Source organism: Suillus discolor (assembly GCF_016758755.1).
Source record: "Suillus discolor strain FC423 chromosome Unknown F5147scaffold_29, whole genome shotgun sequence".
NCBI classification, from domain to species: Eukaryota; Fungi; Basidiomycota; class Agaricomycetes; order Boletales; family Suillaceae; genus Suillus; species Suillus discolor.
Genome location: NW_024541276.1, coordinates 4,916 through 23,593, shown reverse-complemented (window position 1 = coordinate 23,593; position 18,678 = coordinate 4,916). Strand labels below are relative to the sequence as shown.

At 48.7% G+C, this 18,678-nt stretch overlaps 3 protein-coding genes across 3 annotated transcripts; 1 reads left to right on the top strand and 2 right to left on the bottom strand.

Moving 5' to 3' along the window:
- Positions 1–289: 289 nt before the first annotated feature.
- F5147DRAFT_652996 (uncharacterized protein) lies at positions 290–1,503 on the bottom strand (the record flags this gene model as incomplete). Its single annotated transcript, XM_041433741.1, has 6 exons — positions 290–345; positions 529–601; positions 668–722; positions 854–986; positions 1,103–1,254; positions 1,343–1,503. The coding sequence occupies 6 exons, from the start codon at positions 1,501–1,503 to the stop codon at positions 290–292; spliced, it is 630 nt and encodes a 209-aa protein (XP_041292482.1).
- A 618-nt stretch (positions 1,504–2,121) lies between these two features.
- F5147DRAFT_695581 (uncharacterized protein) lies at positions 2,122–2,521 on the bottom strand (the record flags this gene model as incomplete). Its single annotated transcript, XM_041437383.1, has 1 exon — positions 2,122–2,521. A coding segment is annotated over exon 1 (278 nt), but the record flags the coding sequence as incomplete, so codon positions are not given.
- Positions 2,522–14,605: 12,084 nt separating this feature from the next.
- On the top strand, positions 14,606–18,206 carry F5147DRAFT_837109 (uncharacterized protein; the record flags this gene model as incomplete). Its single annotated transcript, XM_041444042.1, has 7 exons — positions 14,606–14,975; positions 15,050–15,210; positions 15,784–15,927; positions 15,979–16,106; positions 16,162–16,315; positions 16,364–16,387; positions 16,440–18,206. The coding sequence occupies 7 exons, from the start codon at positions 14,606–14,608 to the stop codon at positions 18,204–18,206; spliced, it is 2,748 nt and encodes a 915-aa protein (XP_041292480.1).
- Positions 18,207–18,678: the final 472 nt, after the last annotated feature.

Below are 18,678 nucleotides of genomic sequence, written 5' to 3'. Positions count from 1 at the left end.
TCTCATGAAGATTAGTTGTGAACGTTTGAACAATAAAGTACTCCGAGGTTACCGTATTATAGTGCATACGCAGATGAAACTGCAGTGTTTGCATCTAATTAGGCGCGCTTGGCCGCATTTGGACACAAAGATCCCAGTAAAGGGCCTGAGTCAGAACTCGTCCCGCTATTTTTTATGTAGCACACTGTTTGCGACGCCCTGCCAAGCATACAGACCGCCAATTCTTCCGGTCGTAACAGCTCGTGTCGTAACTCGTGATCGTCAGAAGCGAGACTAATTATTTTTCCTTCTATTCCGTCTCCCTACGCGCGCAGACTTGGACGTCACACGTTGCCCCCGTCACCGCTAAACGAACATCATCGTAGGATGATATGTCCACGTCAACACGTCGAGATCCGCGAAGGAGAGGCACATACCCCACACTTGCCAATAAATGTAAGACATCCGCTTTCCCCGCGATTATGCAGACGCGATCGAAACCACAATACCCCGCATCGAACTAATCCGAGTTCGAGTCGGTCAGCTGACCTTGTGACGAGATAGCGGCAGATGGCAGCCGGGACTCTGGCAGATCAGCTGCGTCACTTTCACTGTTCAGGCACTGATACATTATGCATATTTTTGAAACATCACGACGGGTCACGGGCATGCACCGCGTTACACTCACAGACTCAGCTGAGTTAGCTCCGGCTATATGAAGCCTTGGCATTGCTAAGCCCGTACTAGAGAGATTGACACGCCTGACACTGGTCTGACTTATGAAGTCTTGGTATTTTACTCAGCCACAATTTCCTGGAATCCCAAGGTCAGTCATTCACACAAATACTCAAGTGATACACTGACATGTACGCACCTTGAGTCCTCTGGCAGAAATCCCGCTACAACTCCACGCGTGTGCTCACGGGTCGTGGCATCATCTGTTTTCGGATGATCCGCCGTGAAAGACCTTCTGTTTCGAATTTGCCAAGGATTCACAATCGTGCGATCTGAGTAACATGTTTGATAGCGATCAGTCTTCTTGATCATCATGCTGACACGAAAGCAGGTTATGGAAGGTGGGGGGGTGTGGGCACCTATGGCTGTAAGACCGCGCTGTACCTACTAGGCTCCGCCCCTTTCGTCACCGACAGATCATGTTTCCTAAAGTGGCTATGTAGTCGGAGTTCTCTGCAGGCTGCGCGGCGCATTGCCAAGGTGTGCAAGTCAACGCCCCATTCTGCGGTGACTAAATTACTATTCTGTGCCGTTCGAAGCCTACACGCAATCCGCTCATCAAAAACATCGAACTGAAACAGTTTCAAATACCGGATACTGTGACAAGTTGTGCATTCAACCAGCTGACACGATGATCCCCCCGGTCACCGTCACCGTATCGATAGCAATCTCGAGACCCTCATTGACACGTGCACATATCGTAACGTTGCATGCACTGGTGAGCTGGTACGACTCCTGAGCTGAACGCCGCGATGTAGTAAAAGTCTTAATTCCCGAGTCCCCGATCATGTCGCAAACCTCCCCCTCTTGTGCGATCTATTCAGTTACATTTGTCAGTCTCAAGTGTTCTTGGCACTTGGCACGTCATCGTTCTCCTTCTGGCATGATAAAGAGTGGTGTAAAACTTGCAGGAAAGGGTCATGCCTTGAGGCACGGTAACTATCATAACTCCAACTCGGAACTTAGGCCCGAGACAATGAATACAAACCTTCATATATTTGTATTAGTGGAGGACACAAAGGGCAAAGACCCCTAAGGAACAAACTATGACAAATAAGCGAAGCACCGCTTCTCGCAGCAGCTGTTGTCATTCCTGAACTTAGTTTTATCGCTTCTTCGATATCTTGGGGAAGCTTCGAGTGGCAAATGTCGTCGAAATGTCGATGACTGGACAGAGAGTCCAAGCTCAAGCCGTGAGCTCGCCCAAGTGAGGTGTGCGATGCGACCCCCCATGATCGACATTGATAGGTGCGAAGCTTTTAACATACGTGAAACCTAAGCCCTCTTGTCAGACTGCCCCTTTTAGCGACCGTCCCCCGGAGACCAGACCGCGTCATGTCGTAAAGTACACACTGAACTTTAATCATTGCTGGTTATTCCCTAGCCTACGCCAAGCATACGCACCAACACTAATCAAGGGCAATCATGTAGACGCGCAAGTTGCTATGTACGTATCTTTCTGAGACGAGTCCTCAGAACTACGCACGCAGCATCGTCTTGCAGGTATCATTTCGTAACGACCCCGGGCGCATGCCTTGTAAAGGAATGCACGACTGAACTCGAAAAGATAAGGCAGATTCCGCCAGTGAGAAACATAGAAGAGAAGAAGCCATCAAAGAAGTCTTGATGACCTGAGGTATCGAAAGTCAGGCTGGAGTGCTCCTCGGAGGAGACGTACGACCTTGGACAGTCCCCAAAGATTTCTTCGCCAAACGTAGGCATCCAGGCATCGGAGACATCCGTTGAGGGACCTGACGTGTACGGAAGAAAAATCAACACTCCTAAGAGCATGACGACAGGATTACATGATTCAGAGGTTTCCTGAGCGATAAGTCATAACGCTGAAACACGATTACGATGGTTCTTGCGTGATTTAGCTGGGACTGGACAATTGGAGTTATCGGAGGCCTGAGAAAGCAGCCCTGAATAGAGGGAGGGAGGACGCTCGCAAGGGTCGTCTAATCAATCTGATGAGATAAGGGGCGTACGGATGCTACGTACAGAGCCACACACAGATCGATTCGATATCGTTTTGCCGGTATTAAGCCGAGGATGTAAATACGCAGCATAACAAGTTGGCTGGACTGAGCATCGACGACGAGCAAAAGGGGCATCTGCACTCAAAATAAGATGGATCCGGCATTCCCAGAAGATCCGTCCAATTCGTAGCCTCGAAAGTCCACGGAACATCCAGCACATAACTCCGAACGCACGAGAAAGTGCGAGAACGTCGAACGAGCACCAACAGGAGGGATGGTCGAGGACCAATTCAGTAACTGAACCAAAAATACACTTGCGCGAAGACAGAAGCCAGGTGGTCGGGTGCCTGGGAGCTACTTATCCGGTCCAAGGTCGGAACAACAACAGGGGTGACCAGCGTTTGTCGTTTCACGAGCTGACGGCGACTTGTATAGGTGTCTGCATTTCAAGACCATTCAGCGCATCCTCAGCCTTTGTCGTTCCGTCGAAAGCTGAGCGCTGAGCCGAGCCGACTAGAAGCATCCAGCAGATAGATCCGCATACACGCATGTTGGAAGTCGAACTTCTGAACAAGGAGTCGAGTGCCGACAGAAAGGCCAACTCCCAATCCAGTTTTTAACAAAGCCAAGACAAAATCCAGATGCGCACTGGCACTATTGGAAATATATCAGGTATGGGCACCAGAGCAGACAAATTGAAACATGAAACAAAACGTGTGCTTTCCATATCCATTTCTATGCTCTGCGGAAGGAACCCCGCGAAGAAAGAAGAGGCGGCAGTCGTTGAGTGGGAAACCCCTGCACTTCGATGCGAGGGCAGGGGACGGAGGTGACCGGATGTAGGTTGAACGATGTTCTCTCGTGGAAAAAGGCAACATAGCAGCGACTTGAGCTCGTGCCTACTCTTCAGTTAGATTAGAAGACCCGTTCGACGCAGGCTCGAGTTCCAGGGTATACTTTTGGACGTGAAAAGACGAGTTCCGAGCACCAACTGGAGGGGACCTAATCGTGATGATTGAGCCAAAAATGCCCTTCGTGCCAGAGTTGAATTGAAAGAAGCAAAGCGGCCGGGTGAGAAAACCTTGCCTTCCTCAGTCCACGCATTGGTCTGCCTACGGGAGACCAACGACACCGTGGACGGTAAAATCGAACGACAACCCTCGGTAGTTTTCATTTGTCGCGTCGGCACGAGGTCCTGAGAGTACAAGGTCGACATACACAGAACACCCATCGGCGTTTCATGTAGCTCGTCTGAATTCACCCATTGAATCGACACAAGGTCCTGAGAGGACGAAGCCAGGTAGAGAGCACCTTGTGGAGCTCGTGTATATTTGCCATTCCCGAGGCGTCAAGCTTATCTGACGTCAATCAGTATCGACAACCTTGAAACAGTTTTTGCGCTGGACCTTCGTCAGCGAGAATAAATATCCTAGTTCGGCTCCACACTCCGGATGTTGATGTGGCGCGAAGGGCGCTCGGGGTACCTTGGTAACTCCCACATAGGGATGATCACCGCGGCGCAACGTGGATATTGATGCAAGGACAAATAGACAGATAGAGGACGGGGCGAGACGGGAAGATGACGATTACCAGGTGACCCTCGATCTCCTATTCATTTTATCCATCGATCAACGTGTTTCAAGACAACGCCGTGGACTTCCGAGCTAGTGTTAGTGGCACGGAGCTCGACTACTCTCTGGATACTGGATCCTGCCATCGAGTGGTCATGGTCACAGAGCGGATGAAAAAATCCAAAAAAAACATCTCCACACCCGCACTGCATGATGTACATGCGGAACCTCCCGGGCGGAACTTGCGAAGAAAAAAGGAAGGCGGTCGGGGCGGCACATACGATGCCGATGACGACTCGGATGACGCTCAATCGGAGCTGTGAACATGGAATGCGGAACCCGTCTGTTATGTGAGCTCGATCCAGGTGCGCCTAGCCAAGGAACATAACAGAATATCGGAGATATCCTGCTACGCGAAGAATAAACTCCCGTTTCAGAAACCCTGTGGATGGTACGCGAAAAACACCCCTTGCAGGCCCCCTGACCTGGTATGCGACGCTGCCAGTGATATGCGAACGAAACCCCTTGGACGCGAGAAAAAAAGACATATGAATCGAGTCGTGCCTCGTTGCTAACTGCGAAGGCAGCAAACGGAGCAGAGATCGGCGTTCGTGCGTAGATTGGAACCTCGTAGAGTACTAGGCCGAAGGACCCTTGAAAGCTTGACGACTTGTCAGTTGCCTGCTATATATTTCAGATGCGCCAAGATGTCTTGAGTGATAGTCCAAGCTGTGTTAATTGAGAGCAGATGATGATCGGTATCAGCATTAATGTGTATGTATACATGATGATTCGGAGGATGGCTCCTCGGATGTCTTGGTATTAGATGGACTTGGCTTAACTTGGCGTGGCAGTAGTTTGCTACTATTGCTAGCGATGTCAGGGCGTGGTAGCCCGCGACCGTATCGGTCAAAAACTCTGATTTGATGGCGGGAAAGACGGTGACACCGACGGCCGATATTCACGATGGGCATGGCTGTGATGTGACTGTGACGGTAGTGCCAACGTTGAAGAGAAAGGTTGAGGGAATCCTCGGAGATGTACGCTTGAGGTGATGCAGTCCGATATTTGTAAGATGTGACTCGGATAAGGTTAATGAAATTTGTAGTCGGACCTATTCCGAAGGTAAGAGTAAAAATTAGCGATGTTATCGCGGACTGAAGTCGACAAGGAGGACAAAGTAGGTACGTATAGTTTGTAATCGGATTCGGACTCCCCCCTATTGCAGTTGGCCGATGACTTCGTAAGCTCGCGACGGTTTTCCATCAGACGTTTTCCGCACCAAAAAGGAGAACTTGGCGTGAACCTGAGGAGGATTAGCGATGACATCGCTTGGAAACAAGAATTCGAAGGCTTGGATTGACAGTAAAAGATGGGACAAGGACAGAGTTAGTTAGATGGTGAAAGTAAGACGACAAGAGACAAATCTGGGCAGCCAAGTGGATGAACGTTCTAAGAGGAAGAAAAGGTACGGAAGAGACCGAGGGTGCCAAGGATATGTAATCATGATGGATTGTTTACAAAGACAGACAGGACGTGAGTATAGGCACGATGTAGTACAATGTTTGATGACAAACGTTGCCAGCGTGAGGAATATTATTTTAAGAGGAAGTCGATAAGAAATACGGAAGCAAGTTTTGAATTTCATAATAAGATCCAATTCAAATCTCGATCGATCTGGACCCCAGAAACCCTTTTTGAATCATAAAGTGATTCATTTAAGAGTCCAGGATGAGCGAGGCTTGTTGCATTTTTTCACCCAACAATGATTCGTACTAACAGCATTTTATTGAATTCACCAACGCAGTCACCAAGACTATCCCCTACTGCAACCTACTCCGCCTCTTCAAGTAGTTGCTCATCCTCTGACTTGAACCTACAAATGCAACGTCGTATCAGATTCGCACCTTTACCCAATGACCAGATCACAACAACACCTCCAGCAGCAGTCGATTCAAAACCAAAACCAAAACCAAAATCACCATCTTCCTTCTTCCGTAGCATATTCAAACGTTCCTCACCACCAGAAGATGTAACAATCCTTCGTCGCTCCCGCTCTCCACAACCCCATGACTTCGGTGCCCCCCTCACCCGTGCCAATTCAACACCAATTCGCCAACCAAAACGTTCATCATCATCATCATCATCAGACTCAAAACCACGCTCTTCGGCAAACTCACTCGGTTCAGGTGGCGGCCGTCATGCAATGCCAATGCCCTCAACTCGTTTCACTACCCCATCTCTACCCACAAAGTCTGCCAGGCGTATGCTTAATGGTCGCGTCTACGGATCAAAACGTCAGCCTCCAGCGAACCCTTTCGCAAATGTACGTGACGAGCCAGAATTCGTAGAATGGGGTTACGGTGGCATGGGAAGCGTGACTGGCAGCAGTGACTCAAAATATTCCGTTCTCGCAAAAGGCGCGCCAGCTCTACTTTCCCATACTCAAGCACAAGTTACCAAAACACCGGTGGAAAGGAATGATGGCGTGGGTGTACCAGCTCCAGATGATGAGGATGATGGAAGTGGCATGGGTTGGGTAAAGAAAAGGAAACTCGAAAGAGAACGTCTTGCCAGGGAGAAACAGGCGGCGGAGCTCACTTCTGCCCTTGATACAGATTCAAGGCGAACGAGCACAGATAGATCGTCCACCATGGACAGTACAAGTACTCGTCTCTCCACTTTCGCTCCTTCTTCAGCTCCTACAACACCTCTTAGCACCACCGATACTCTCCCACCCCAAGATTATATCTTGCAGGCTGTGAGATTGAGTCCTCACCTCAAACACATTCCTCCCGTGGTCAACACATCACCCTCCTTCGCACCCCCTGCCATGAACAGCCCAAGCACAGCCAACGAGAGTAGCAAATATCATCGCCAGGCTCTAAGAGAGGACGACTCGGACGAGAGCGAGGTCGAGCGCGCAGGGGTACGTCTCCTATCTTTCCCTTGTCCTACCCATCTCATTTTCTAATAGGATCGTCGAAAGACGTCCCTGGGAGCTGGAGTCGAAAAGATAAGCAGGCACAAACAAGTCATCCATTGACGTCCCATCTTTAGAGCACCCGCGCTCCGCCTCAACTTCCCCTTCAATACATTTCGCTGTCCATATCCCCTTTGCTCTGTTGTTCTTCTTGTGCATATCGTCCATTTGCTCTATCCTCGCCTTCACATCATCGCTCAATCGCTGCACATAGCCTCTTACGCCCTTCTATTCTACCCATCACAGCCCGCTCAATTACTACTATGTTATCCCTGGGTATATCACTCATATTTCTTTATCACACATCCCTCCCGAATCGTGCATACCATCATGGCGCATACCGCTGTCCCCACTACACCGGCGCCATCTCTTCGACGTGGGATGATGTTTTCTTGGAACGCGGGCTTCCTCGTGGTGTGGAAATTGATTAATGGACGTCTGAGGTACTTCGTCTCCATATCTATCCGCAGCCTGTACTCAAAATAGTTCATCCTCGTAATAGTGCCATTTTCATCCTGGCATCTAGCGTCCATTTAACCCTCGACTGCTAAATCCATTCTTGATGTAGCGCCTTGCGTTTGTTTTGTCACCATTCATATCCGTTCTTATTCGTGTCCGACGTGCAAGGTTGGCGTTAGGCAGAACCAGAACCAGAACCCGGTGTTATCAGTTTCATTTATCCCTGCATTACACCACACCCTAGCACTTTGACTTCTTCCTGCTTGGACATCCCCGGGCATTATGATTATCTCCATCAAGTCAAGCGGGGATTCGCTTTGTCCATCAAGTTGGCAATCTTTGTCTATCTCCATCTCCATCTTTGTCAACTGGAGCAAGGTTTCGGTTTCGGCTTTATGTTTCGAGCCCGGATTAGCAATGATACCGTCAGCGATGACTTTTTTGTGTCCCCTGCACCGTAAACTCGCCCCTCCATCTCCATGCCCCGATCACTTCGACATCTCCGTCTATCCTCAATCGCCACTCGTCCATCATGTATCTTTCTACCTCTAACTTGTATCCAACAACGACCTTATTGACACGGCTACCGGTCCGTACTATTTGACATTGCATAGATCCCAAAGCTTATCGCGCTCGTCTTTGACAGTGCACTTGCATCGCCCCGTCTCGTCTCACAGCAGTGCTGAGAGGAGCCAGAATCGCCTGCTCACCCTCCCGCCTCATTTCACCTCGTCGTGCTTTGTTTCTTCTCTTAATGTCTTTTCCAAACGCTTTATCTCATCTCAACTTGACCTTTTTATTTCATTCCATCATGGACTGTATGTCGCAATGCATTAGTTTATACCCTTCAGCAGTGTAGCTTCGTATCGTCTTTCTTTTGTCTGTTTCTTCTTTTTGTTGTTGGTTTTTTGATGTAGATGCTCGGTCAGAATCTTTGATCTACTTGGGCCAGCCAGTCTGGCGATGGGGTGGGGTGGTGATGCTATAGCATAGATTTCATCACGATGCATATTGGTCACATAACATATACGCATGCATCACGCTTCGTGCTACCCCGCAGTGCGGGAGGAGATTATTAGCGAGCTCAAAAGATGTTCCTCCAAGTTTGTATCGATGCACTGCATGTAAGGTTTAAATTTGGATGTCGTAAGGCTGAGTTACCTTCATAATGATCTGATACAATTGATCGGATCTCAGGCAGGCTGACGCGAAAAGAAGAGCGCCCATATGTACATACGCATGGCATGTCATGTCAATGCATATCATATGGCCTGGCCTTGGGTCTAATATTATCTGCATGCAGGGTTCAAAGACATCGAACTCGACTAGGATACAAGGCGTGTATTTTCGAGTCGTACTATATTAATCATATCGAGACAAGAACTTGACGCTCATTCGTCGAGTCTAATATCATGCCCGCTCATCTGAAACTTGAAACTCAACTTTTGAACCATGCGCTTCGATACATATGATATCTATAACTCGAGAAGTAGAAGGTCTCCTACAATAAGACGCTACGCGAAAAGAAGCGAGTCCGAGTCTGATATTATCTGCTGCGCACTGCCAGGGTAGAGGAAATATTTGAATTCAACTTTGAAACTTCACTACAAGACATACAAGTGCACAATCCATCAGAACGCGCGTCGCGTAAGTTTCAAGTAGGGTCGAGAGCGAGGAGCCGCGGTATGTTGATGACGATGGCGTCTGAAACGTTTGGGAAAAATAAAAATAAATCCATTTTATGTCCGACGTGGTGATGAGTCTGGTGGACATTCGAACACTAGTGACAATGACGTGACGTGTTATCAGTTGTTCATTGTTCGTTTGTTCGTCTGGTGCTGCAACTGGAGGTCTAGTAGCTGAGTTGAGAGGAGATTAGAGGGATTTAAGTTCCTAGATGGGTAAGGAATGTAAGTTGTCACCGACTGTCAGTGCTTCGCCGGAAGGCGCACGAGATAGCACATTAGTGGTGTAGATCGCATGCGCGGTAACGTTACTGAATCATGATACATGAACTGGTAACGTGACGTGGTCAGCCATTGCTGTAAAGTCGAGCCGCTAGCGGAGTTAAGGAGTTACGAGTTGACGGGCGTGTTAACGGAAGAGTCGTCGACTTCGGCTCTCGAGGCCCTCGGGGCGCGTGCTAAAGATAGGTGCTGGTCGTGCGCCAAGTATGTACTAATCGCGAGGCTTTAGGACCCTGAAGTTTGGTTGTCAAGAGGAGAGGGCGTGCACCTCGACCAAGAGGTGATTTGGTGACATGATATGGTCAGAAATTCATTCGACCAGGGACAAGCTCGGAAATTTGCAGACGAATACATGTAAAGTGAGTGGCCAAAGTCACCATAGACGTGAGGAAGGTAACGTCCATGCCAGAAGTACAGCGAGATAGCAGATTTAGCTGCGTTGGTCGCATGGCAGGTAAAAATTCGAAGAATTCGAGACGTGTGCATACATGATGGCAGGGATCAAAAGCCCCTGTCAACATATGTTGACTCTTGAGCAAATATGGGACCAGTTCAGAAGCTTACGAGATAGTAGTTCTAGCTGTGTTGGTCGTGTGCCAGGTAATTGCGCATGGGACCCCGAGTCTGGCTCTCGGATCATTGTCTCACAGGCAGCGAACCATTTCGATCCTAGAGGGATTTTCGCCCGACGAGAGCCTGAAGTAACGTAGCTCGACATATCCGCTCCATCCGATCTCATGCGCCTATCTGAGCCCCTCAGCGTTAGATTGATGATGCAAGTATATCGTTGCCGGCGGGATTTTAGCCATTTGATGTAGTTTAATGTTTGCGTGGGGTTTGGATGAGGCGGAGGAGCGCTGAGTGATTTTGGCCATTAAAAAATTGGTGGAACCGGTGAGGAATATGCCAGTTCCGAAGGGTGGAGTTGCGATGTGGCGCGGAAGTCTTTTCCATTTATGGGTTAGGTTTCGGAAGCTATGTGGTAAAAGACCTAACCCGGCGGCTGAACTTCCGGAGGGATGCTGACGCGGCGGGGAACGTACACCGCCTGAACTGACATCCGGTCACGATAAGCAGGCAATACGCCGTCATATGATGGTGAAATAACCAATATGGCGCGCAAGGTTACATACTCACAGGATGGTCGCAACACATCAAAAAAACTTGGCCCGTTCCGCAGCACTTTGACAGTATTGCTGTGGAATGCCGTACATCCTGTTCATCTAAAGAACAGAAGTATCCCACCAACGCTGCCTTCGATTTGTGGGATTCTCAGGGAATTAGGCACACAGCCTGCCGCTGTCAGAATCTTCGCTGGTTAAGGGGACGAGATCGCTTGATATGCAGGATGAGCTCAGGAGAATCATTAGTGAAAAAAAGGCAGATTAATGTCTCGCTTACCTTGGTCTAGATAGGCCGTTGTGAAGAGAGGATACGACTTCTGGATCTAGTACATTGAGAGCGTCGGTAAGTGAAAATATTGGGAATATGAAAGACATGCCGACACTATGCCGCCACAATGCCAGGCTGACGTGTATCGTATGAGTCGGGGCTGATTGATCAGTGCTATATCAGACAACACAGCAAACACATATTAGGGGCTGATTTGATCCGTGCTTGCGTGAATACACGCGTCTTCATATGTATGAGTAGCTGATATCACGAGGCTAGGGATGCATTAATATACAGCAAACGAAATGAAACATGCATATGATAGGCAATCCTATGCAACATGACTCTACACAGGCGAAGGAGGACCTTGGACACTTCGCCATCCGGGGATCCAATTCCAGTAGGCTGAATCCTTTGCGGTGGTTGCGCGCGCATATGCGAGCCACGATGGATGATATCGGCCGTATCGTATCGATCGACCAGATAGGCATCTCGTACACCGCTCTTTTACCAAACCGAATATTTGGTAAACCGTTGCGATACCACGTACTCGATAATTTATAGTGGCGTTACCTGCACCTAGACAGCAGGTCTTGGCAGTTTCAATGAATGCACGCACGTGCTGTCGCGTCTGACACATGAAGTTAGGCATTCCCCGAACAATCGGATCCGAGGGTGTGTGAATGCTCGCTACCACTCTTGATAGCCTCGTGGGTAATACGCAGTACGCTCGCCGTACATTTACGTGGAGATTCGAGGTACCCAGCTATGCCGAAGCGAGTCTGAATAATAATACGCACGTAGATATCCGAGATTGTTGGTCAGCTCCTACAAGCATGCGCATCAGACAATATCATGCGATACCTTGTATGCGGAGTATGATGCGCACGTGAATCACAAGAGAACGAGTGACATGAGTCACCCTCGAGGTGTTTCACTAACTCGGAGCTTTAAAGTCTAGATCTTCATGATAAATGTATATGAAGCATTGTTGTTAATGTGGTAGCCGAGTGCCACGTAGAGAGCTGGTTGGCATTGGCGGTCTAGTCGATCCGACTCGGAGTAAGTGAACCTGTGAGTTATGATTTCAGTGTCTGTGATTCCGAGGCAGCAGACGATATGAAGGTAGGTCGAAATTGCTCACATAACTCGAATCTTCACCATATGACCACATCATCTCTAGTGTCCTCAGTCGACGTTCATCATGCTGCGAGCCAGGCTATGTTTGAATGCATCCGATAATATCGTGATCTGGTGTGATTCTCTTGTATTCCCCGCTGCGCTGTTACGTCAGGAATAATGATAGCGAGACGGACCGGCGCGCCTGATGCACTCGTGTAACGAAAACTCTGGCACGGAGAAACAATCTTCTGAGCTTCGTCCACAAGGACAGGCAGCTCGAGGGCGTATCGATCTGGTGGGCAGACAAGCATGAATATATGCGGAGTGGCTTTGCGAGTGAGAATGGAATTAGTTGTCCTACATTGGGAGACCATGACTGCATCAGAGCTTCCAATACAGGACAACTAAGCCCCTCTGCCCAGATAACATACGTGAAATGTGTTTCCCGATGTTACGCATGGATCTGTCTGGCCTTCTGTGACAAGGCATGCGACGCAAGGCAAACGCAGTGAGCAGTTCGCGGAACGAGGAACACTCGTTGTCGGCCAAGGCATCAAGTTTCGGATCTCATCTTGTTACAGGAATGGTAGCATTGAATGGCGTACGGGGTAAGGTAGACTGGAAGAAAACTCACTGAATTCGGACGGTGTTCTAATCCAGCCCAGGGAAGAAGTGTCTGTCGCATGGCCTTGACACGATCTCCTGCAACAGCCTCTCACATGTGGTTGGACACCGAGGATGCTCGATGGTATGCCAAGTCTTTCTGCAACGAGGTGACCATGACACGCGTCAACACCCATTGAAGTTTTTCTCTCACCATTGGACGAGTGCTCGTAGATCTATGCTCGTGCATCCTTCAACTCCCCGAATCACGATTCACGGGAAACATTCACGATATCCTGGACGTCGTGTAGCAGCCTTCCATCAGGGTCAACCCAGGAACCCGGGTTGATTGAGTTCAAGAGGTAATAGGTGTAGGACAAAGCCACTAGAGAGTACTTCTCGGCTCATATCAATTGGAAGGCTCGTCCAATTCGGGTCAAGTCCAGCGCATCCAGTTTTGCTGGCACGTCTTTTCGGATCCCCGTTTCTTCTTTTTGAATGCTCGTGTCGCAAATTTCCGAAAGTGGTTGCATTACAATGAGGTATTCCCGCTACCTTTACTGATAAATTATCAGCACGGATACCTGATAATGCATCCATCACTCTGGTCAAGACGCCCCATTTTGACAAAACTTGCGATCTACCTCGTCGCTCCAGATGATGTCCACTGAGCTCATCTCGCTTATTATCCACAACCAACCACATTCATCTCGTGCCCGCTGCTAATGACATGGCGATCTCTGATGGAACACTTGCCAGACAACAAGAAGATGGTGTGAAGATCACATTATATTGTATTTGCGCACTGCAACTCAGGTTAATATCAGATTCTACATGACATTCGAGAATAAATGTGATCAAAGATCGATCGTGCGGCACCTGTCACATAATAATCAGGGTGAAAGCATTGGTAAAAGAACTGGTGTGAAAACTCACTTGGTTTCTCGGCGGCCCAGGTATAGGGACTATCGAGTCTATGGTAGACATTCCAAAACACCCACAATGACAGTCCTTTGAACGCATGGTTCGGTAGCATCTGTGGTGAGGACTTGCCAACGTTAACGATCATGTTGCACTAGTACTGGTGTGGTGCAGGATTCCAATGATGATGCACTTGGGAATGAGAAAACTGAGATCAGTTGAGCGGGAGTGGGCGAAGCTGAAAGCAAAGGTGAATCATGAGCAGAGCACTAGGAAGCAAAGCGCTCCTCCATGATAGAATTGATGACAAGTTTGAGATGCCAGAAGAGAGACCTTTGGCTGCATCCGGTGCCCAAACAAGTCTTGGGAGTCGACGCGACGAAGGGGTGGTATTGCAGTAAGCTATATGCGTGCATTCGAACGAGTGACATGGTGATGTGCTGGAGTAGCTGCTCGAAACGGAAAAAAATAATGATGTTCATGTGATAAAGTAGGACAGATAACCAGGAAGCACCAACTGCTTGATTGGATATGGTGGAACACGTTCTGGAAGCTTTGGAGACAGGAATTGGACACGTGTATGAGGTGCTGGGAGGGTATAGGGTCAAGGATGGCGGGTATGCCGACAGAGTATACATATTCTTGCTACAACAGTGATGAAGGTGTGGAGGCCTTTGTCCTGGACGTCTATGGAAACGAGACAAATTGACGCAGTGAAGCAGCACAAAATGCACAATAGACGCACCTCTGCAGCTTAGAGAAAGACACCCACAATCCCTCCAAAAACTACTTCAGCACGCGCCCGACGCCATCAACCTCCAGTAAAATGTCGAAGCTCAAACTCATTCCAATCACTACACCTTGCAAAAGTCCAAAGGCCACGAAGAACGCATAATGGCAGTCGCAGTGTTCCCCAATGAACGACGGATGGTTACCGACTCGATCGACAAGACGCTTCGTCTGTGGGACTTGAAGACAGGTGTTGTGTTGAAGAAGATGGAGGGGCACAGCGCGGAGGTATTGGGATTGGCTGTATCACAAGATGGGCAATTAATACCAAGTGGTGATTTTAACGGAGAGGTCATTGTTTGGCACGGAGAAACTGGCGAATCACTCACCCAACCCATCAAAGCCCACTCCAGTTGTGTCTCCTCGCTGGACTTTTCTCCTGATGGAACCGTGCTGGTCACTGGTTCAGGCGACGGAATGACGAAACTAAAACTTGGAAGAAGGAAGTCAAATCACGTGCAGTCCGCTGCGTACGGTATTCGCCATCTAGAGAACTTCTTGCCATCGCGACATTTGACCATATTATCGAAATTTATAATGTTGTTTCAGACTCCCAGGCACGAGGAAACGCGTCGCATCCTTTAAGCTTCAAGGGTCATACACTATACAATTGCTCACTCGCACGGATGCCCGATGGCACACACCTTCTTTCAGGCGGCAATGATTTCGATCCTACCCTACGCGAATGGGATGCATTGACCTGGCAGCAGGTCGGTGATCATGGTCAGGTCACACTAAATCTATCAATACCATCGCCGTTAATACTGCTGGCACGCTCGTCGCCTCCGCATCTGATTACAATGATGTCCGTCTTTGGCAGCGCTTAGATCGACAGACCATTACCATCTTCAAGCACTCATCATCGCCGACATGTGTCACTTTCTCCGTAGACGACAAGCACATCCTCAACGGAGGTGGACATAAGAAAATCTCGGAGTGGGTACCTCAGGGTATTCATCCAAAGGCATGTTTCCGTCCTTGATTTGTATACCACAACTCGAGCGTGTTTCGTGCAGATCCTAGCTATCACGACAGCCCGCATTGCATGCATAAATGGAGACTTATCTACTGCTGAAGAACTCCTCACGCAAGAAATAAACACCAATACGAACGACCATATTTCCTACGCCCATCGCTCGTTCGTAATGAAAACATGACTGGGACCACGCCTTGCTACTGGCTGTCCGAATGCCGACACTCTCGCGTGTGGTATCATGCAAGTAAGTATCATCCACACTGGGCCATTAACTTTCAACGCTGAGATTTGCAACTTCGCACATTAGGCATATCTACGTGTTCAACTCGGAATAAAAGCCTTGGATGGCACGCGTTACGATGAGGCCGCTGACAGTTTCACTGCTGCTGTCAACACTAGCGCTTTCTCATCGCAATCGGACATTCATGAAATTTACGAGGATTTAGTGGTGGTACGTCAATACACATCCGAAACACTTTTCATAACAAAGTCCTTTGTTCAGCTCTTCGGCTGGGACCTGAAATCGTTGTGGCTCACTGCACACCAGGAAAATTGTCATGCACTCCTTCTGGCAGGTAAACTTCAAGATGCCGTGAGATCATACCGATACATGATGGTTTTGAGTGATGAGTATACAAAGGCCAACTGGTCCAACGGCAAGTTTGGATTTCATAAAGTCATGCAGGCTACAATCCTCACCTACATTTATATCAGATTTCAAGCAAGAATGCAGCGTACTCTGTGCTGTCAACGGAGATACTGCCCTCACTGCAAACGAGTATAACAGGGCTATTGACCTATACTCAGCGGTGATCGATCTGGATTTTGCATCCGATGTCGTCTTTGCAAATTGCAACAGGGCAAAGTTAAGTTAAATGCTATGGAAGGATGCGCTCCTCGACGTGCAAAAGGTGCGATGACGTCTATGCTTTCGTGGTCCATGCTAACTTCGGCAATGCATAGGTTACCGAACTCAATTCTTCTTCTCACGTCGGATACCAGTTAACATACACAGCGTTGCATGCTGCGCAACGTTACGACGAAGCCATTAAGGCCTTCACAATCATGTTGTCCAAGTTGGATAGTGCTCCCGAAGCACAGATACGAAGTAGGTTCTGGGACATTCATTCATTAATTCGAAAAGCTGTTTGGATTGAACTCGAAAACGCCCCGCTTCGTCTACTTAACACTTCCACGGGTCTCTTGTGCAACCGAGCGGCACAGACAAACTCCTTCAAAATGAGTTCAGAGTACAAGGAGCTTCTTTCATCTACAACGAAGCATTCAGACCTCCAAACGGAACGCATCAAAGACGTGGTGGCAACATACTTCCGCTGCGTCCTGCTATCGCACAGGTGGGAAGAGACGGAAGTGCTACTGCACGACATTCAGGACAAAGTCGTGTACGAGTTGAATGGACTTGGTGGCATCACGAAACTACAGTCATTCTGCAAAATCGTTCGTGATGCTGGATATCACTGGGCCTGGATAGACACATGCTGCATCGACAAGAATAGCAATCCCGAGGTCCAAGAATCAATCAACTCCATGTTCGTATGGTATCGTCACTCAGCGCTTACCATCGTCTACCTATATGATGTCCCTCCTTCATCCCAGCCCGGTGCACTGGCGCAGAGTGTTTGGAACGAGAGAGCATGGACCTTTCAAGAATTGGTCGCTCCGAAAGTCGTAATCTTTTATCAGAAGGACTGGTCATTATATCTCAACGATCGCTCTCCCAACCACAAAGAATCTCCTGCAATCATGAAGGAGTTGGAGGATGTGACGGGCATAGATGCACGGACCCTAATCTCCTTCCGTCCAGGGATGAGTGACGCTCGACAGAGACTTCAATGGGCATCGTCACGCATCACTACATTGCAAGAAGACATCGCGTACTCATTGTTTGGTATATTCGATGTCCACTTACCTGTAATGTATGGCGAGAACAAGCAGAACGCGCTCGGGAGACTCCTGCAGGAGATCGTGGCTCGGTCGGGCGACATCACTGTCCTCGATTGGGTCGGACAAGCGTCCAAGTTCAATAGCTGTCTTCCAGCCTATATCACCTCTTATTCTACTCCTCCTCGCACCCTTCCATCTTTGTCCGAAGATCAGATTCAGACAACTATCTCTTCGCTGCGAAAAAATCCTGTGGCTCTGGATCTGGCTTCGAAACTTCACGACGCGCTTGATTGCATGAGCGCTGCTCGTTTCGTGAGCTACAGACTGTATCTGCCTTGCATAGCATTCCGTGTCACAGAAGTCAGTCTGAGCTACGGTCCATCCGAGACTCAATACCAAGTCAAGGCAGACGGGCTTCATGACCTGCTGATCACCACCAACGAGCCGCTTGTTCAGTCCTCGCAGACAAGGCCCCCTCAGCAAACGTTCGTGCTTGTTCGTCCCTGGGATCGGTCTCTCATCGAGCTATCAGACTTTGCGGATTTGCTAGACGATACGGAAAGCGAGGAAGAATATTGGACGCCACCTCCTTCTCCGTCAGACGATTCATCTAGCCGTTCTTTTGTAAAACAGGTGGATGGTTCAAAATCGCGAGCATTGCGGTTGCTTGTTCACCTTGGGCAGCCTTTCCGCGCATTTTTGCTAGCGCGGCAGCGCCGTGGAGAATACAAGAGGGTCGCTTCGGATCGTGATATCATCGCACAAGTCAAAGATGTGGCTTCTGTTCGATACCTCATGGACATCAGAATGATGGAAATTTCGTAGACGCATGTTTTTTCCCTAAAGATTAGAGATCTGATCGGTTTTCAATGGTACTTCGTGTACGGGATACTAGTGTTTTGGACCATAGTTTCTTCCAATGCACTATCTGCACTTCTCTGAGTCTCATTACATAAACTGATCAGTCAGCCAATTTACGGGCACGTGCTGGGGTTCAATTTATGCTTCAAGCTTCAAGTCTCGTCACTTGCCTTATGTATCACTGATTCACCGGTCACCGGTCACCCTTCGTCTGCGGCACCACTACTAATCAGCACCTGGAACGAATTCGAACTTCACGCTGAAGATGCCTAGGAGACCATGCGAGTTATCGCTAGCCCTAACCTTGCCGCTGTACGAGATAGCAGCGACTGCAGTCGCTACCGTAGCCTATATACATCACAGCATTAACCTCTCTCATCTAAGACACTCGATTTATTGCCCTTTTTATGTAAGGCTGCAATCAGGTCACCACACG